Below are 16,852 nucleotides of genomic sequence, written 5' to 3' on the forward strand. Positions count from 1 at the left end.
TACAGACTCAGAAAGCGTCACCAACGACCCGGTGAGTCCATACAGTCTTTTGTGGCTGATCTACGTGAGCTGACACGAGCCTGTGAATATGGAGCGTTGCATGACCAAATGATCAGAGACCAGCTGATAGAAGGCACGTCATGTGACAAAACACGAGAGAAACTATTAATGGAACCAGACGATTTAACATTGACTGATGCAATCAAAATAGCGTTGCAAGTTGAATCTGCTCTAGAATGCTCTAGTCTGCTAGCCACCGCCAGCCCTGCTGCTCATTATCAACACACAACGCTCGCACAACAACTGCAGCATACAGACCTGTCGTCACAGGTTTCCCCGCCCACTACATGGGCCACTGACGACGGCAGCCTGCCTGTGCAACATATGAGTAGACAGCGCCCCAGTGTGGCCCCCAGACGCAATTGCGCCAATTGTGGATCTAATTCCCATGCAACTAGGGCATCACAGTGCCCTGCCCGTGGACAGGCTTGCAGAAACTGTTCTAAACTGAATCATTTTGCTAAAGTTTGTCGTTCGGCTCCAAGCAATGTGTCACAGCAGCACAGGTTTCCCCAGTCTGGTTCTGGATACACAGAAATTAGTAACATCCGTTCCACACATGTGTCATTCAAGACCTGCACAGTACGGCTGGGGGAGGTTGATCTACCACTCATCCTGGATACTGCGGCCGCAGCGTCGCTCCTGAATCTGGACACATACAGGAAATTCTTTTCCCACATGCCGCTAGGACCCCCGTCCACAAGCTTGCGGGGGTATGCAAATTCTGCCATTGAGATGGTGGGCACCCTTGACCTGCCTGTCCGCTATGGTACGACACACATTCCCTCTTTCCCCTTTCATGTTGCACAGCGGGGAACCAACCTCCTTGGCCTGGATCTTTTCATCAAATTGGGCTTCTCTCTAATGGACAATAGTGGAAGGGCTATACTGCATGTCTCCCCGACGACTCACCAGCAGTGGCCATCGCTGTTTGACGGCCTGGGCTGCTTGGCAGCATTCGCTCACCGGCCCCTAGTTGACCCTGCGGTGAAACCAGTTATTCAGCCCCTCAGGCGCCTGCCACTCGCCTTCCGAGAGGGTGTCACCGCCGAGCTCACCTCCCTGCTGGAGGAGGGCATCATCGAGTCAATTAATGCAGCGCCTTGGATCTCAAACCTGGTTGTCGCACAGAAAAAATCAGGCGGTCTCCGGGTCTGTGTGGATCTGCGACAGGTCAACAAAGCTGTCATCCCAGACAAATACCCTCTACCCACAGCTGAGGAGCTCACCACTCTCTTCCATGGCTCAACGGTCTTCTCAAAGTTGGATTTGCGCCAGGGCTACCTGCAAGTTCCCCTTCACCCGGCCAGCCGGGACCTGACGGCATTTGTGACACACGCTGGGGTCTTCAGGTACACACGCATGCCCTTTGGTCTCAGCTCTGCCCCCAGCTGCTTCCAAAAGGTCATGTCCACGATTCTCGCTGGGGTTCCAGGGACAGTTTTTTATCTCGATGACATCGTGGTGCACGGGGAAGACCAAGCCACCCACGATGCCCGTCTACACAGAGTGTTTGAGGCTCTCACCAAGCATCACGTGACCCTGAACAGCGAGAAATGTCTCTTCTCAGTGCCGACTGTAGACTTCATTGGGTTCCACCTCTCAGCCGAGGGCATTGCACCTCTCTCTTCCAACGTCGAGGCAATACAGCGCATCCCAGAACCGACCTCCACCACGCAGGTCGCCTCGTTCCTGGGGATGACCGCTTATTATTTGCGTTTCCTGCCCAACTACTCGCACACGACAGCACCTCTCCGCCGACTCCTGAAGAAGGAGGAGCCCTGGTTCTGGTCACCGCAGTGCGTTGAGTCCTTTTCCATGCTGAAAACACAGTTAACTTCACCACCGGTCCTCGCCCATTTCAGCCTCCCCAGCCCCACCTTCGTCACCTGCGACGCCTCCGCCGCTGCAGTTGGAGCCGTCCTGTCTCAGCTTCACGATGGTGTGGAGAGGCCAATTGCCTTTGCATCTCGGGCCCTGACACCCACAGAACAGCGGTACTCTGTGGGCGAACGTGAGGCTTTGGCCTGTGTGTGGGCATGTGAACGATGGCACATGTATCTCTATGGCCGTCATTTCGCAATCAGGACAGACCACCAGGCCCTCACAACTGTACTCTCGACGTCGGGTTCGGGTCACAAGCCTCTCCGGCTCCATCGTTGGGCGGAACGTCTCCGACAGTACCATTATGACCTCATCTTCACACCAGGCAGGGACAACGTGGTGGCAGACCTCCTTTCTCGCTCCATCCCAGCCCCGACTCCTTCTGTCCCTTCATACGACGAAGAACCGGCTCTCATCCAAGCGCTCTATGCACCGTTGGAGCCGGTAATCACACTGGAGGAACTGAAAACTGAATCGGACATGGATCCGATACTGTCCACAACAGTTATTCAGCCCCTCAGGCGCCTGCCACTCGCCTTCCGAGAGGGTGTCACCGCCGAGCTCACCTCCCTGCTGGAGGAGGGCATCATCGAGTCAATTAATGCAGCGCCTTGGATCTCAAACCTGGTTGTCGCACAGAAAAAATCAGGCGGTCTCCGGGTCTGTGTGGATCTGCGACAGGTCAACAAAGCTGTCATCCCAGACAAATACCCTCTACCCACAGCTGAGGAGCTCACCACTCTCTTCCATGGCTCAACGGTCTTCTCAAAGTTGGATTTGCGCCAGGGCTACCTGCAAGTTCCCCTTCACCCGGCCAGCCGGGACCTGACGGCATTTGTGACACACGCTGGGGTCTTCAGGTACACACGCATGCCCTTTGGTCTCAGCTCTGCCCCCAGCTGCTTCCAAAAGGTCATGTCCACGATTCTCGCTGGGGTTCCAGGGACAGTTTTTTATCTCGATGACATCGTGGTGCACGGGGAAGACCAAGCCACCCACGATGCCCGTCTACACAGAGTGTTTGAGGCTCTCACCAAGCATCACGTGACCCTGAACAGCGAGAAATGTCTCTTCTCAGTGCCGACTGTAGACTTCATTGGGTTCCACCTCTCAGCCGAGGGCATTGCACCTCTCTCTTCCAACGTCGAGGCAATACAGCGCATCCCAGAACCGACCTCCACCACGCAGGTCGCCTCGTTCCTGGGGATGACCGCTTATTATTTGCGTTTCCTGCCCAACTACTCGCACACGACAGCACCTCTCCGCCGACTCCTGAAGAAGGAGGAGCCCTGGTTCTGGTCACCGCAGTGCGTTGAGTCCTTTTCCATGCTGAAAACACAGTTAACTTCACCACCGGTCCTCGCCCATTTCAGCCTCCCCAGCCCCACCTTCGTCACCTGCGACGCCTCCGCCGCTGCAGTTGGAGCCGTCCTGTCTCAGCTTCACGATGGTGTGGAGAGGCCAATTGCCTTTGCATCTCGGGCCCTGACACCCACAGAACAGCGGTACTCTGTGGGCGAACGTGAGGCTTTGGCCTGTGTGTGGGCATGTGAACGATGGCACATGTATCTCTATGGCCGTCATTTCGCAATCAGGACAGACCACCAGGCCCTCACAACTGTACTCTCGACGTCGGGTTCGGGTCACAAGCCTCTCCGGCTCCATCGTTGGGCGGAACGTCTCCGACAGTACCATTATGACCTCATCTTCACACCAGGCAGGGACAACGTGGTGGCAGACCTCCTTTCTCGCTCCATCCCAGCCCCGACTCCTTCTGTCCCTTCATACGACGAAGAACCGGCTCTCATCCAAGCGCTCTATGCACCGTTGGAGCCGGTAATCACACTGGAGGAACTGAAAACTGAATCGGACATGGATCCGATACTGTCCAGGCTGTGCACGTACATCAGGAACGGCTGGCCGCCCGCGTTCCTGAGGAGTTTAAGCCATTTTCTAGAGTGAAGGACGAGCTCTCTTGCTGGGCAGACACGTGTGTCTCAAGGGGGCTCTGCACAGTTATCCCAAGCACTCTACGTGCTCGTGTGCTGTCGATGGCACATGAAGGTCACTTGGGAATTGTGAAACTCAAGCAACGGTGCCGTGAGCTCGTGTGGTGGCCGGCCATCGACCGGGATATAGAGCATCTGGTCCAGGACTGCTCAGCTTGCCTCCTCAGTGGGAAAACCGGACCACCCTCGACCCCTCCCCTACAGCCACTCCCCTGGCCTTCCCGCCCCTGGGAACATGTACAGCTGGACATCTGTGGGGAAATCCATGGCCGTGGTGTTCCTCACCACCAGCGCTTCCTGGTGGTCATCTATGATCTCCACTCCAAGTGGCCGGAGGTGGTGCCGGTGGGGACAGTGACGTCGCACGCCATGATTCGGGTACTGGATGGCCTCTTTGGACGCTGGGGTGTGCCTCGGGCCGTAACAACTGATAACGGGCCTCAGATGACATCTGCAGAGTTCTCTGACTTTCTTGCCAGCAGGGGTGTCAAACACATCCGAACCGCTTTCTACCACCCACAGGCCAATGGTGGAGTAGAGCGTTTCAACGCAACACTGAAGAACGGGATCCATGCACACCTGACCCAAGGCTGTGTATTCGAGGAGGCACTCAATCAGACTTTGTTGCACTACAGAGCAAGCCAACACTCCACCACTGGAGTGTCACCAGCGTTTCTGATGCTCGGCCGAGAATTGGAACTGCCACTGCACAGGCTCCGGACACCACATGGAAACTTTCCCAGGCCCTCCCTGGCCAAGGTCCGGGAGACTGTTGCCGCACGGCAGCGGGTGACGAAGGAGAAGGTGGACAAGAAACGCAGGGCGAAGCCACCATCTCTTCAAGTCTCCGACTGGGTCAGGACTCGACGGCCGCAACGACACAACAAGATGGCCTCATTCTGGTCCCAGCCTAGACAGGTCAGACGCCGTCTGGGCCCTGCCACGTTCCTGCTCGATGACGGCTCACGGTGGCATGCTGGTAGGCTGAAGAAAGTTCCGGCACCCCTCTCCGGGCACACGGCCACAGCACCAACCCCGTCACCATTCCCCTACGCCATGGGCGCTGATCCTGGCCCACCTCCAGTCCCCGTTCCACCCCTGTCCCTGTCCCTCCTCCCGCAGCGCCGGAACCGAGGCCAGTTCGGGTCAGGGTTCGCCCTGCTGCCTTGCAGGACTATGTCACAAGTTACCATGCTTAGTTTGCCAGTGTTTTCATAACTGACTCTTGCCTAGTACATTTTGCATTCCTATTGTTGTTCTGCCATTTTGATGATGCTTTCAGTTAAAAAAAAGAAAGAAAGACTGTTTTGGTTGGGTTTCAGTTGGGGGGGAGGATTATGCTGTTTGTTCTTTTGAGGGGGGGGGAAATGTTATGTTCTAATAATATGGACGCTGTGTTATATAATGGTTGAGATGCCTTTAAGAGACTGGTTATTATGGGATGCTACGTAATACACAGCGCGGGAAATAACAAGGAAGTCTGTTCTGTACTGAGACATGAGACTAAGTAAAGCAGTGTTGTTTCTGGTTCAATCGTGTGTGCGTGTCACTCTTTTACACACAACAATGACATACACTAGACTAGAGGCATTAGTCTAAAAGGACGCCACTGACAAAAGTCCTTGCGGTCTTGTTTCCATTCAGGTCCTGGGTATTCAATCCATACTCATGACATGAAAAATAACAACAAAATTCAAGTCATCACAAAAAATAATAAGAAAAGATGTGTACAGGTTGGGGATTTCCTCTCCCTTTGGCCTGGGTTAGGGGTCAGGGCATTCCACACTTGGGTGGCCATGCTGTAGAACAGTGGTTTTCAACTGATTGTGACCCAGGGACCACCACCTTGACTAAGTATCAACCTGGGGACCACTGTTGTGTTGTAATGGGATATGGGCTAAGATTAGTGCTTTCGTAACACTTGCTATGGAATGCATCCCATGTCTATAGCCTACTGTTTCTCAAACGATGGTCCACGGACTTAACTGATATACAGTAGGCCTACGGACACATGTGGCCCTATCTTGGGCGTGCCTTAAACTTCTTTTTCCATATTTTACTACAGTATCTTGAAAAATATTTTAAAATAGTTCAACTAGCAGATCTACATCCATACATTATGGCAATTATCGGCTATAGTAATATAGTAAAAATGGCAAATACGTGCAAGACATAGCACGTGATTATATGGGCAGTTGGACACATTAACATTTCCTAATAATGATGACTCAATCAGGCAAGCTGGTACACTTCACCCTTCTTGAGACTAATTGCCTTTTCTGTGGAATTTATTGGGAGGCATACTATCATCCGACAGAGCATTGCTCCGAAGGAGCAATGCTCCGAGGTGCGCTGCGGGTCGGGAGAGGGCATGCACTCGAATTTATTAACCTCAGACTTCCCAGTAATTCTGATAACATTGACACACTGTTCCGTGGAAGAAAATACAAAATCTTCACTTTGCTACATTGCTAAATGCATGGTCAGGGACCACATGCAATACCTCCACGGACCACCAGTGGTCCACGGACCACCTGTTGAAAACCCCTGCTGTAGAAGGATAATTTGCCAAAATAAAAATGTAAGTGGGTGGTACTGGTACCAGATTGTTGTTCTTGTTCCCTGGAGTTCCGTGGCTGTGGATGTTGTTCACTTTGAGGTAGTTAGTTAGGTATTTGAGGGAAACAGTACCGGAGGAGCAGGACCAGTGCATGAGGGAGCAGTGACCACTGACCCCCCCCCCCCCCATGGTTTGCCCCATCTGGGCCGTCTGACTGACGTAAGCCTTGAGGTCAGAGGTCAGGAGGAGATCAAGTTCTACCAGTTCTACCTTATGAAACCCAAACTATTTGGTTTGGTACGGTTACTACGTTAGCTTCGATAGTTTGTGACATCTTGATGAGACATCCTAGGACAGAGGTCTTAGACCTTGCATAGATTTTCAGATTTCAGATTTTTATTGAAGGGACAGCCCCTTGAGATGCAGCATCTCATTTTCAAGAGGGACCCATAAAAAACAAAATACAGAAAAGCATACTGTACACAAATACACAGAATATGCCGTACACAGATACAAACAGATATACAAATACATACATATATACACAAATAGCTTGCTCACCATCTTCCACCTACACCACCAACCACCACATAATACACAGTGGAGATAAGGTCACAGTGCAGATATCTCAGGGTCATAAATGGTTACAGTCAGGTTAGAAGCATAGACAAGTTGAGTCTAGATGTGAATGTAAGGAGGTCCTGAAGCTACTATATGATGAGATGGATCTAAGATATAGAGGGAGGTTGTTCCAATCGAATGGGGCTTTGTAGCAGAAAGATCTCCGCCCAACCACATTGGAGATTTTGGGGATTTTAAAGTAAGGGTATTGTAGATGTCTTAGTGGATAGGATGAGGTAGACTGAGTCAGGTACTGTTTTAAGTAAGCAGGGCACCTAAAATAAATGCATTTATAAGTTAAGAGATACCAGTGTAGTTGCCGTCTTGATTTAGGCTGCAGCCAATTAAGTGATTTGTACATGAGGAAGTGGTGGGTATCATATGGGCATCTCAATACAAACCTGCACAGGGAGTTGTATAAAACATTTAAAGGTTTAAGATAAGAGTCAGTCGTGTTCAGATACACAACATCTGCGTAGTCAATAATGGGAAGAATCACTTGAGCAATAATTATTTTCCTAACATCAAAGGAGAAGCAATTAATAGAACGGTAAAGTGAGCTTAGGCAACCATAGGTTTTTTTAGTAACGTAGTCTATGTGTGGTTTAAAGGTAAGCTCTGGGTCGAGCCACACTCCAAGATATTTAAAGGAGTCAACTTTCTCAAGTTGAGAGCCATTTGAAAAATTAATGCCTATTCCAAGTGTGCTTGCTTGACTGTGTCGTGTGCCAAACACCATGCTGCAGGACTTTATCTTATTCAACAGTAATTTATTATTGTGGAGCCAGTTCTGAACAAGGTTGAAATCGGATTGTAAGGATGATTGAATATGAGTTATGTCAGAGCCAGAATAATATATAACAGTGTCATCAGCATAGAGCTGAACTTGCAAATGTCAGGTAAATCATAAATAAAAATAGAAAAAAGGAGTGGACCCAAGGTGGAACCTTGTGGGACACCTTTACCAATAATAGAATAATCGGATTGGGTACCTTGTGAAACAACATACTGGCGCCTATTATGGAGATAAGCATTAAACCAGAGAATGGCATTTCGCTGTAAGCCAATGGCATGGAGCTTGTCAAGAAGTAGATAATGGTCAACCACATCAAAGGCTTTGGATAAATCTATAAATATTGCTCCAGTAAGGAGGCCTTTACTGGAGGATAGGAGTCATGGGCGGAGCTTGGGGGGGTGCAGGGGTTGCATTGCACCCCCTGGTGGCCGGGGTGAAATTGCTTATTTCTTTTAAAGTTAAAGCGCAAATACAAATAACATGTATTTTAAAATTGCTTTTAATATTTAATATTCATATGGTCTATGTCCCTCAAAGTTATTTCTAATGCTTTGAGCCTCAATCACCACTCTGATATAACCAGGCCTTGTCAATTCTTTCTGGACTTTTCTGGATTATTTAATATTTGAGTAATTATAATACTGATGCTAGATAAACCCAGGCTTGTTTCCATTCCATGCCAGCTTGGAAAATCAACAATAGTGGACATTGTAAACAAAGTGGAAATGCAAATTTGGAACTGAAGACTGAAGAAGAGGAGGAATTATATAAGTAGGGTGACATTGATGACATCACGATGAGGCCAAAATCAGTTGAGCTGTTCCTGAGAGCAATTTACATTAAAACACCCATATGATTGAAATTGGTTATTTGTGGGGATAGAAAACACATATGGGAGCCCCAAAAACACAAAATAAATTGAAAAAGTAGAATTGTATGTTATGTTAAAAAAGAAAAAAAAAACAATTTCAAATTATAATAATTGTGAGAAACAAATCTGAATTCTATTATGTTTTGTTTTACAATACATTCATTTTATAGTAGTCATCATGTCACATTATTTTATCGCCCCGCCTGCCCCAAGAACCACCGTGTCCGGGCAGTTTGGACACAACAAACCCCCCATCAGTGGAGGTGGTGGATGGTGGTCTTGGGGGAAAAACACGGCTGTCTTACAGCAATTCCCCACAACGTTAATAGGAAAAAAACAAACGTTCATTTTCCACCTTCTATTACGAGAAGCATGCGTGGATGGAATATTCCGTTTTAAAGGATGCAGTGTTTTGTTTTGCCTGCCGACACTTCCAGAATGACAGCAACATGGACTCATTTCGTAATACCGGCGTGAGTGCCTGGAGTAGACTGGGCTCGAAACTGGACAAACATGCGATATCCGATGCCCATAAGAGTTGCATGATTAAATGGGATCACTTTAAAAAGAGTGCATCTTCACTCTTCAGGCTCTATTGAGCTAAACTTTCAGAAAGTCACAAAGCTACTGTAGAGAAGAACAGGTTGTATCTGTCCAAAGTTGTTGATATTATTAGGCTATTGTCTAAACTTGGATAGCCTTTCCGTGGACACAGGGAGGGGATAGATTCAGAAACACGGGGCAATTTTCTTGAGATTCTTCTCTAAATATGATACTGGATTTGAAAGCATGCAGTCAAATCATTTTAATTCAACATCCCCAAATTTCCAGAACGAAATAATTGATATCTGTGCAAACTTGGTTTATGCAGATATTGCAGAATCCCTACAGGGGGTCATGCCTATGTTCCTCAGCCCTATGTTCCCTCAGCCCTAGTATGTTCTCCCATTTAAAAACAGACCCTATGTTCCCTCAGCCCTATGTTCCCTCAATCCGATAAGTGCAAGTGTAATAAATGTAATAGTGTAATAAGTATATTAGTGTAATAGTGTAATAAGTATAATAGTGTAATAGTGTAATAAGTATAATAGTGTAATAGTGTAATAAGAGTAATACAGACAGCATTTATTTTTCCAATGAAATTGCCATCTCGTCTTTTTTTCTCCTCATCTTTTTTCTCGTCTCGTTTCGTCTTTTTTCTCTCATCTCGTCTTTTATTTCTCATCGCATTTTTTTTCTCGTCTCACCACGCATCAATTCATCTTAATGTATTTTATCGGGTGCACGGTCTGGAAAGAACCTGTTAAACAAGACAATACCAGCACTCACGGAACTGTCCTTAAAGGAACTTTATTGTTTTGATTTCCCAGAGTATAATTTTTCAGTTCCTTGTTCCTTGTATATATATATATTTTTTACCTTCCTTGTCTGGTTAAATGTGGTAATGTGTAAAAAGGCTGAGTCAGACTTGTTGTCTGCGCACACCTGACAAAAGATTTGAAATATTCAGACTGTACATGACCAAGAGATCTCCCTTCAGGAACGGTATGGGTATTGGTGACATGGGTACCAGAGCTAAAGGAAACCCATATTACTAAAGTATGGCTTTCCCGGTGTATTGTGCAGGAGGCCATCCAGCTGGCTTATGCCAGTACAGGGTTTCAGCCTCCTGAAGGCCTTAGGACCCAGGATGCTGCCATACCCTGCGTAGAGCAGGGTATGCTCTGCTGTGGGCCTCTGCTGGTAGAATCTAAAGCAGCAGCATCAAATATTTGCGAGAAAAACAAAATAGGTCAAAATGGGCATATTGTTTTACAGCCCAATAAATCGTCTTCCATTGGCCTTCATTGAGTTGATTGATTGACAGCTGACATGACAAGCCTCTGTTACGGGTCTCAGGGCTGCTGAGTACCTCATTAATAAAACTGAACCTGAATAAACAGGGATAAAGACGGAGCAATGAGTGTTGCTTTTCTTTCCACAATGTAACTGAGGGGAACCGGAAGCTGCGCTCCTTATATTGGGACCCCAGAGAACCTGGGCTAGAACAAACATTCCGTCCTCACTGCATGTTACACTTTGCTAGTGCAATTAATTCACAGTATTAATTGTAAACCTTCATGAAACGAAATTATTAAATAATTAAACAGACTCTTAAAACACATTAAGTTGGGTCACACTCTCCTGGTGCTGAAACACCTTTGTTGATTTAATAATAATAATGAATTGCATTTTTATGGCGCTTTTCTATGCACTACGTGCCTACTCAAAGCGCTTACAATGGTTCATTCATTCATACATTGGGAGGTGAAGCGGCGAACAGTCGGCGCCAGCGTCCTCACTTCTATTATGTCTTTACTATTCTTTCTATTATTTACTCAACATTGGGGCTAATATTTGTCAGCCCCAGAGCCTATAGTTCAATCACATTGGAAGTGGGAGGCATCCTTTGGTTAGACATAAGGTTGGTGTGGGGTGCCTTAAGACGACCAGATTAAGGTTGGTGAGGGGTGCGTTAAGGGTTAGGTTAGGTTTAGGTGTGCTGTCCCGTGGGAGGTTAGGGTGAGGGTTTGAGATGGTTAACATCGGTAGACAACTTGACTGCGTGTGCGTGCGTTTATCTTGATTTGTGAGTTCTCTTGGCACAGTACCATGGGTGTGTACGTGGGTGTGTATAACAAAACCATGACGCTTTTATGCAACGATTGGTATGAAAGGATGATTGATGTGGGGATTGTCGGGGATTAATGTGGTTGACAGGCACTGTAGGAGGAGAAGATGAGTTATATGTACCAGTGGCACTGTGCTATTTTGTTTAAAGCTGCATTACACCTCAAGCAGACTGTAATTATGAAACCATTTAATTAATTGTCTGGTTTGGGTGTTATTTTGTTCATAAAGTGCATGCTATTCTTGGTGATCCTCAACACAGGATTTGATATATCCAGACTAACATTATTAGTATTGCCTTCACCACCAATAACCATGATAGTACAGCAGTTATCTGCACCCGGGGGCATCACTATGCCAGCTTTTGCATGTGATCGACATTTGCATTAATGTTTTATTTTTGCCACGGACATGCAAAACAAGTGATCAATGATATTACCAGAACACAAATGTATAGCCTACAGTACTAATAGACTCTTGACGTGTCATATATTGTCTACTCTATTCCACTGCGCTACACATTTTAAAATAAGTCACTTATTTTTGGGGAAAAGCTACAACACATTACGGCATGTTGTGACCTTGTAGATCAGCAATTGTCCTTTCTTCTTAGCCTATAATGACATGCCCAAAATCGGGATGTCAGGGTTAAAGTAGTTGGATATATAGTTACCCAACTAACTTACCCAGCAAGACTGGGAAGTTATCCACTGTATACTGGCAGGTGGCCGTCCTGAGACAGGCATTATATGTGGCATAAATAATGCATGGTCCAAGTATATTCCATGTTTGGGATTTCAATAAATGGGTCTTATACAGTAAGTACAGTTGTAGTCCGAGAAAGGGACCCTTAGCTGCAAAGGTGAATGGTGAATTATTGCAGATGGCCTTTCAGAGGACAGTGTTACTTGGGGACATGAGGAGACAGGAAGTTCTACAGGCTAAACTAGTTTTGTTTGTCAACGTAGCTTAAATAGTTGGTGTCAGTTCATTAAGGTGTGTACTCAACCACCTAGCTGAGACAACCTAGCTGGCCGCTCGCCAAGCTGTCGCACCTTTGTGTCAACGTAGCTTAAATAGTTGGTGTCAGTTCATTAAGGTGTGTACTCAACCACCTAGCTGAGACAACCTAGCTGGCCGCTCGCCAAGCTGTCGCACCCCCTGGCGTCTAGTTCAAGCTCCGCCTATGATAGGAGTACGTCATTGGTGAACTTTAGCAAGGCTGTAGTGGTGGAAAAATGTGGTCTGAAACCTGATTGGACTGGGGACAGGATGTTGTGGAGACTCAGATAATGTGAGAGCAGGCCCAGGCCGTAGCGTAACGGTCTGGGCACCGGACTGGTGATCCAGTCGCGGTGTGCCGCGGGTTCGACTCCCGGACCCGACACGGCCTTTACCGCATGTCATCCCCCCATCTCTCTCCCGTTTCCTGTCAGCCTACTTTCTATCCCTTAAAAAATCAATAAAGGCGTAAGCCACAAAGAAATATCTTTAAAAAAAAAGATAATGTGAGAGCTGATTATAGATTAGTTTTTCAAATATTTTTGCAGTGGTACAGATAATGGAAATGGGACGATAGTTATTGGGATCAGATGTGTCCCCACTCTTAAAGATGGGGGTTACTTTCGCACATTTCCATATTGATGGAAATGAGGAGGTTGACAGAGAGAGGTTAAATAAATCGGCAAGGGGATACAAGAGAATGTGAGCAGCAAGTTTGATGAATTTGGATTCAAGGCCATCCGGACCAGCCCCACAGCTTTCCTTCAGTTCACAGATGACACGATGTACATCTACAGGTGTGATTTTTTTAAATGAAAAGGATCCATTGTGTGTATTAATTGTAGGAGGGCCGGCTGTGATATAAGAGTTTGCATCTGGGGTGTTGGCACAGATAGAGGAAAAGTGATTGTTAAGGGCTTGGGAAATATGCAGTGGGTCAGATATTATATCATTATTAATTTTGAGGTGTTTTATGGAGCTTTTATTGTTTTTGTTAAGAAAGTGATTCAATTTATTCCAAAACTGTTTGGGGTTATGGAAGTCATGTCTGAAGCTATTTTTATAGTGATCTGATTGTGCATTCCTTGTTTGAGTTTTGCATTGGTTTCTGAGAAGTCTATAATTTTCAACAGGATTATTGGATGTGCGGTGTTTGAGCCAGGCTTTATCCCGTTGTTTGAATAGGTTAAGTAGCTGTGGGTTGATCCAGGGTAGACGTCTACCTTTTACTCTGAGTGTTTTGAAGGGTGCATGTCTGTCAATTATACTGGTAACTTCGGAATGGAAGAAGTTCCATGCATCCTCAGCAGAGGGAATTATTTGAAACCTATCCCAGTTGATGGCAATTAGATCGTTGTTAAAGCTGTCTATATTGAGATTTCTGGCTTGTCTTACTGAAATATATTTAGGGGGAGACTTGGGGATTTTTATTTTCCATATACAATAAACTATGGAATGGTCACTTAGAGCATCAGACATGACTCCTGAATTTAGAATCCTGTCGGGATTACTGTTGTGATGTCATGCATGAGAATGGGCAATGGAAACAGAACGATAAGAGTCAAAACCATCATGTGCATGTACGTACATGATGGGTGATTAGATAACGATAAAAAGAGCATGCTAGGATTTAAAGGAATGCACCATCACACCTGAGCTTGTAGACTGGCCATTTTAACTATTCAAAAATGTTATGCAAAATAGTAAAACAAAAAAAGGGCAAATAAGTTTAGGGATAAGGGGTTTAGCGGTGACAAAAATGGATCCCTATATCCATAAAGAACTACACATATAATATTAGATTATTGTCATCTTTACTGTGCTAGCCTATTGCCAACAATTCAATCAACCAACTGCAATCAATGGAAAACCACTTCACCTGTGGGCAGTGTGCAATTTGCAACTTGCATTCAACTGCATGTGGCATATTATCAAATTATTCTGTTGTGTCTGTTGTGAGATCTTGATGTTATTGCATATTAAAACTATAGTTTCTGGATAAGGCAGGTTTGGGGGCACAATGCATATAGTAAAAAAAAATAGCTGATTTACAGCTCAAGTGTTGCATTTTGAGCTCGTAGATCTACAATTATTGCAATTTTCTTTTATTGGAATCCTGAATATTTTTTTTTGTAATGCCACAGTTCATGATGTTTGTAAACTTAGGTCCGAAGCTATGGAGGCAGTCAAATAGGACAACACCCCTCTACACACTATAATTAACCAGCCATTTTTACAAATTGCAGCATTTAACTCCCATTTTATTTGGTTATAATGTGGTTAGATTCATGTAGAAAACAGAAGAAGACATGATTATTATAACTAAAGCTATAGCAAAATAAACTAGAATAAAAGTAGTACAGTAGTGGTCGTTGTTTGATTGCGTCCCTTAACCCATTCTGACCTGAGATCAGATTCATACGAGGTTTCCGCCGGACAAACACTGGGTCTGATGAACCCATTCTGACCTGAGATCAGATTCTAAAAAATGTCAGTCGTTCTTCGATTTTTCAAAAATGGCAGACCTACAAGCTCGTATCGCGCCACTCGGTGGCGCGATATGAGCTTGTAGATCTGCTATTTTTCAATAGCTAAAGCATAACATGATGCTATAACACCAAAATGGGTGCCCGGTCAGAATGGGTTAACTATAAACTGCGTTTTGGGATGCAAAATGCACCCTATTTTAATCTCTTTGTGAGGCCTGGTGTACACAACATCAGCCTGGCTGCAGTGATGAGGCCTGCAGTCAGTCAGTCAGTCAGTCACTGATGCATGTTGTGCCTTGGTGACCCCTTGTGGCAACAGTGTGCTATCTCCCAGGAGACAGAAATCTTTGTCCCAATCATTCTTCCCATTACCTCTTTCCAGAAGGGGAAAACCGCGCGACATTCCCCAAAAAGCATGTACATTTCCAACATCTTTTGTCTTCTATACCAAGCCCATCCTAAACGGCTTCACGGGAGTATAGTAGAATCTTTTCTCTGTCTGATTTTGTAACGGGTAAATGTGCATCTAATATCCCTTGTGGCCCACCCGACTTTGGAAATTATTATTACACAATTGACTTGTCTGTCTGTCTGTCTGTCTGTCTGTCTGTCTGTCTGTCTGTCTGTCTGTCTGTCTGTCTGTCTGTCTGTCTGTCTGTCTGTCTGTCTGTCTGTCTGTCTGCCTGCCTGTCTGTCTGTCTGTCTGTCTGTCTGTCTGTCTGTCTGTCTGTCTGTCTGTCTGTCTGTCTGTCTGTCTGTCTGTCTGTCTGTATCTCTGACTTTGACTCTGACCATCTAGAGAACAGCCGTATGCTTCCCAGAGGAGCAGAGGGAGTGATGTGAGTATCAGTGGTTGTCCAGAAATATTTCTATTTATCCACAATACTCTGTGTCTGTCTGTGGCACGTTTACGCCCCATATATGGAGACTTCTGATGACTAAATAACAAAATAACTCACAAGTCACAAGTGACCGGCTGTACTCTATAGTTTGCAGGAGTTATTGATAATGCAAATCACATGATTAACAGTAGAATCTATACCAGGCTGTTAAGACATACAATCAAAATACAATTTACTAAATACACAAATCCCACCACAAACCGCAACCAACATCTATTGGTCTTTCATTATTTCATACAGAAATAATGAAAGAGTTCAATACTGATTGAAGACCTTTTGGAAATACTGTATTTAGAGTGTGATTACAGTAAAATACTGTATTTAGAGTGTGATTACAGTAAAATGATCTCTGTAGCAATAACCGCTCTCTATCTCCTCCTCTATTTAACCCATTTTGACCTGAGATCAGATTCTAAGAAATGTCTTCTACATCCTGACAGTTTTCAGAAAAAGCTATGCTTCTATGTCAGTGGTTCTTGGATTTAAAAAAAAATAGCAGATCTACAAGCTCATAGCGCGCCACTCGGTGGCGCGCTATGAGCTTGTAGATCTGCTATTTTTCAATAGCTAAATTATAACATTATAACAACAAAAGGGGTTCTCGCCGGGTTAAGGGATGTACTATACATGACTCGTTTATATGTCCTCATACAAAAAGAGATAAAGTTACAGGAGAGGATTATGTGTAAGAAGTATATGTTGTTTATTTGTTGACAGTTGTTTTTATCAGTGCTGTACACTAGTTTATTTCAGATGATACCTTAATTATTCCCTGTGCGACGTATAGAGGGTTTTAAACAGCCACATATGTCGGATGAATGGTACTTCAGACTAACTTAGGTGGTCTATAGAGCGTCGCAGTCCCTCCCCCTATCAGAACAACGAGTGGCCCAGGAAATAAATCCCAATGCATTTTTCCTCATAGGCTTTTCTTAAAGTATTTACTTAAAGACGGTTACGCCGCGGACAAAGCCAACTCGGATCGTGA

At 45.6% G+C, this 16,852-nt stretch overlaps 1 protein-coding gene across 1 annotated transcript in view; it reads left to right on the top strand.

Annotated features, from left to right (window-relative positions):
• Positions 1-3,995: 3,995 nt before the first annotated feature.
• Positions 3,996-16,852, top strand: part of LOC310876988 (E3 ubiquitin-protein ligase rnf213-alpha-like) — a gene marked incomplete at both ends in the record, with an annotated part of 59,668 nt that continues 46,811 nt past the window's right edge. Inside the window, 4 exons of the mRNA XM_083790635.1 lie at positions 3,996-5,098; positions 9,673-9,736; positions 10,428-10,544; positions 12,591-12,666. Coding sequence (XP_083646761.1) covers positions 3,996-5,098; positions 9,673-9,736; positions 10,428-10,544; positions 12,591-12,666 — 1,360 coding nt within the window. The remainder of the gene's footprint in view (positions 5,099-9,672; positions 9,737-10,427; positions 10,545-12,590; positions 12,667-16,852) is intronic.

Source organism: Protomyctophum parallelum (assembly GCF_964188405.1).
Source record: "Protomyctophum parallelum genome assembly, chromosome: 19".
Classification (NCBI taxonomy): domain Eukaryota; kingdom Metazoa; phylum Chordata; class Actinopteri; order Myctophiformes; family Myctophidae; genus Protomyctophum; species Protomyctophum parallelum.